Source organism: Nestor notabilis, unplaced genomic scaffold, assembly GCF_000696875.1.
Source record: "Nestor notabilis isolate BGI_N333 unplaced genomic scaffold, ASM69687v1 scaffold17087, whole genome shotgun sequence".
NCBI classification, from domain to species: Eukaryota; Metazoa; Chordata; class Aves; order Psittaciformes; family Psittacidae; genus Nestor; species Nestor notabilis.
Genome location: NW_009936221.1, coordinates 8,797 through 10,828, shown reverse-complemented (window position 1 = coordinate 10,828; position 2,032 = coordinate 8,797). Strand labels below are relative to the sequence as shown.

The 2,032-nt window shown below is 37.8% G+C and overlaps 1 protein-coding gene across 1 annotated transcript in view; it reads right to left on the bottom strand.

The window, feature by feature from the left end:
• Positions 1–1,711, bottom strand: part of ARL8B (ADP-ribosylation factor-like 8B) — a 5,652-nt gene extending 3,941 nt beyond the window's left edge. Inside the window, exons 1-3 of the mRNA XM_010018233.1 lie at positions 1,636–1,711; positions 940–1,013; positions 445–538 (exon numbers count right to left, since the gene is read on the bottom strand). Coding sequence (XP_010016535.1) covers positions 445–538; positions 940–1,013; positions 1,636–1,695 — 228 coding nt within the window. The 5' untranslated portion in view covers positions 1,696–1,711. The remainder of the gene's footprint in view (positions 1–444; positions 539–939; positions 1,014–1,635) is intronic.
• Positions 1,712–2,032: the final 321 nt, after the last annotated feature.

Genomic DNA, 2,032 nt, shown 5'->3' with positions numbered 1-2,032 from the left:
CCCAAGGAAAGAGGGGGTGTAAATAAACTATAACATGCAAAAAGCAAACATGAGAACACATCAGCTGATAAAACTGAGAACAACCCCAGTAGACTTTCACCTGCGATTCCATAAGCTTACTCTATACTTCTGTACTACACTTCGGTTAACCTCAGCTATAGCAGACTCTAGAGAGCATAAACTCATGCTGTGGAATATTCTACTATTGGAACTACTGTCCTTTTTTTTTTTCCTTTTTAAATTTTGCTGTTGTTGTTGGCACTGAACAAGAGTAAGATCACTGAAGGATTGACTGAGGTCAACAATTTGATTTAAGACACTATTGCTTATACTAACCAATAAGGTTAGGCCTTACACTTAACAGTTCAAGCCAGACTTCAGAATTGCTAAAGTTATGTTCATCGCTCAAGCAAGTTTAATACTGTGTAAGGCAACGTTACTTACAGGGATTCCTTGTAACTGTGGCTTATCTAGAAGATTGTGCAGCTCATTTCGAGAGGCTTCTATTTTTTCACGATCTGCAGCATCTACCATGTAGCTTTAAAGAGAATTTAAGGTTAGGTCAGTAACTACTTCAGGAACGGCAGTCTTTCCTTTACACTGTTGGTTCTAAGCACATTCGACAAGGCTTTAAACAAAGCTAGGTTTTCTGAGCAAAGAATTTGGTTCTTTTACAAAAATTCTCCAAGATCAGAGTAGATGGAAGATTCTTTCAGTTAGACAGCACTGCCATCCAGTTCAGAAAGGAAGCAGTTAGTACTCCAGATCAGACACTGATGAGAAAATAACCTATCTTGATCTCTGAACTTAAGGGTAAGAGAGGTCAATATGGCTGCAGTAGAGTTGCAAAATTAAAACAAGTACTACCAAGTCAGGCATGCACTGTTAGAAAGGAGCAAATCTGAAGTTAAGTACTAGCTGAAGGAAGACAACACTTACACAATAGCATTAACTCCTCTGCAATATCGCTCCCACATGCTTCGGAATCGTGGTTGCCCTCCTATATCCCAAATCTTAAGGCAAGGGGAAAAAGACAATTTAGCCATGCACTATGTCTAAACATGTCACGCAAAGATAAGACAAGAAATCAAAACAGTTTTTCCTGTCTCTTTAGGCCAGCTGCAGGACCTCTCACATATCAAAGCAGAAATAATCCCTAGTATAGCTGCTCAAAGCTTGCAGTCCCAATAGCGTAAGTTGCAAATTAGAGCATCTTACACCAGGTGCAAGAACACACCTGTGTACTAAGTTTACATTGTGCTATACAAGATAATAAAATAAGATGTATTGACTTAAAACTGCTTTTTGATGTAAGCCTTCCCTTATGCAATATTGATGAACAGAAGTGGAGAATCTCTGAAAATTAACTCAGATTAGAGACAGACAGCTTTATCACAACATTGCTTTAACTAGTCCATGAACCTGGAAATCACACACAGATTCTCATTTAAGAAACCCCATAAATAAGCATATGCGTATCTTTAAGCTATTTGATAGGTTTAGCTGAGCCTCTTCAGTTTCCTAAATTTGTCCCAATGGTGGAAACAAAACAGAGCAAACATACAAATTTTAAACTAGAAGCTGAAAACAACCTTGCATAGGTTTAAAAAGAGACAAACAACAACAACAACATACCTTTATTGTAACATTACCCTTTGTAACTTTTCTCATGTTGAAGCCCACAGTAGGAATCATATCTTCACTGAATTGACCTGACTGAAAAAAGAAAGGTAAATTTAGTGCTTATCTGATGTAACTAGTTTACATAATAAAATATCATAATCTTCTAACTATTTGCCTTCTAACTGAAGGCTTTATAGCCAAGAAGTTGTAGATATTATATTCATGTGTATTGAAGTTTGTGTGAAGTCAGTAGAGTCATTTCTTACAAGCACTCAAATATGGGGATTTTTCAAGCCTTGAGGCAGTCGGAGCAGACAAGTTACCTGGGGAAAAGTGCTTTGCACAACTTAACAAATGGACAGCCAGGGCAAGTATAGGAAGAGAGCCATTCACCTGCTTCTGCTGGAGC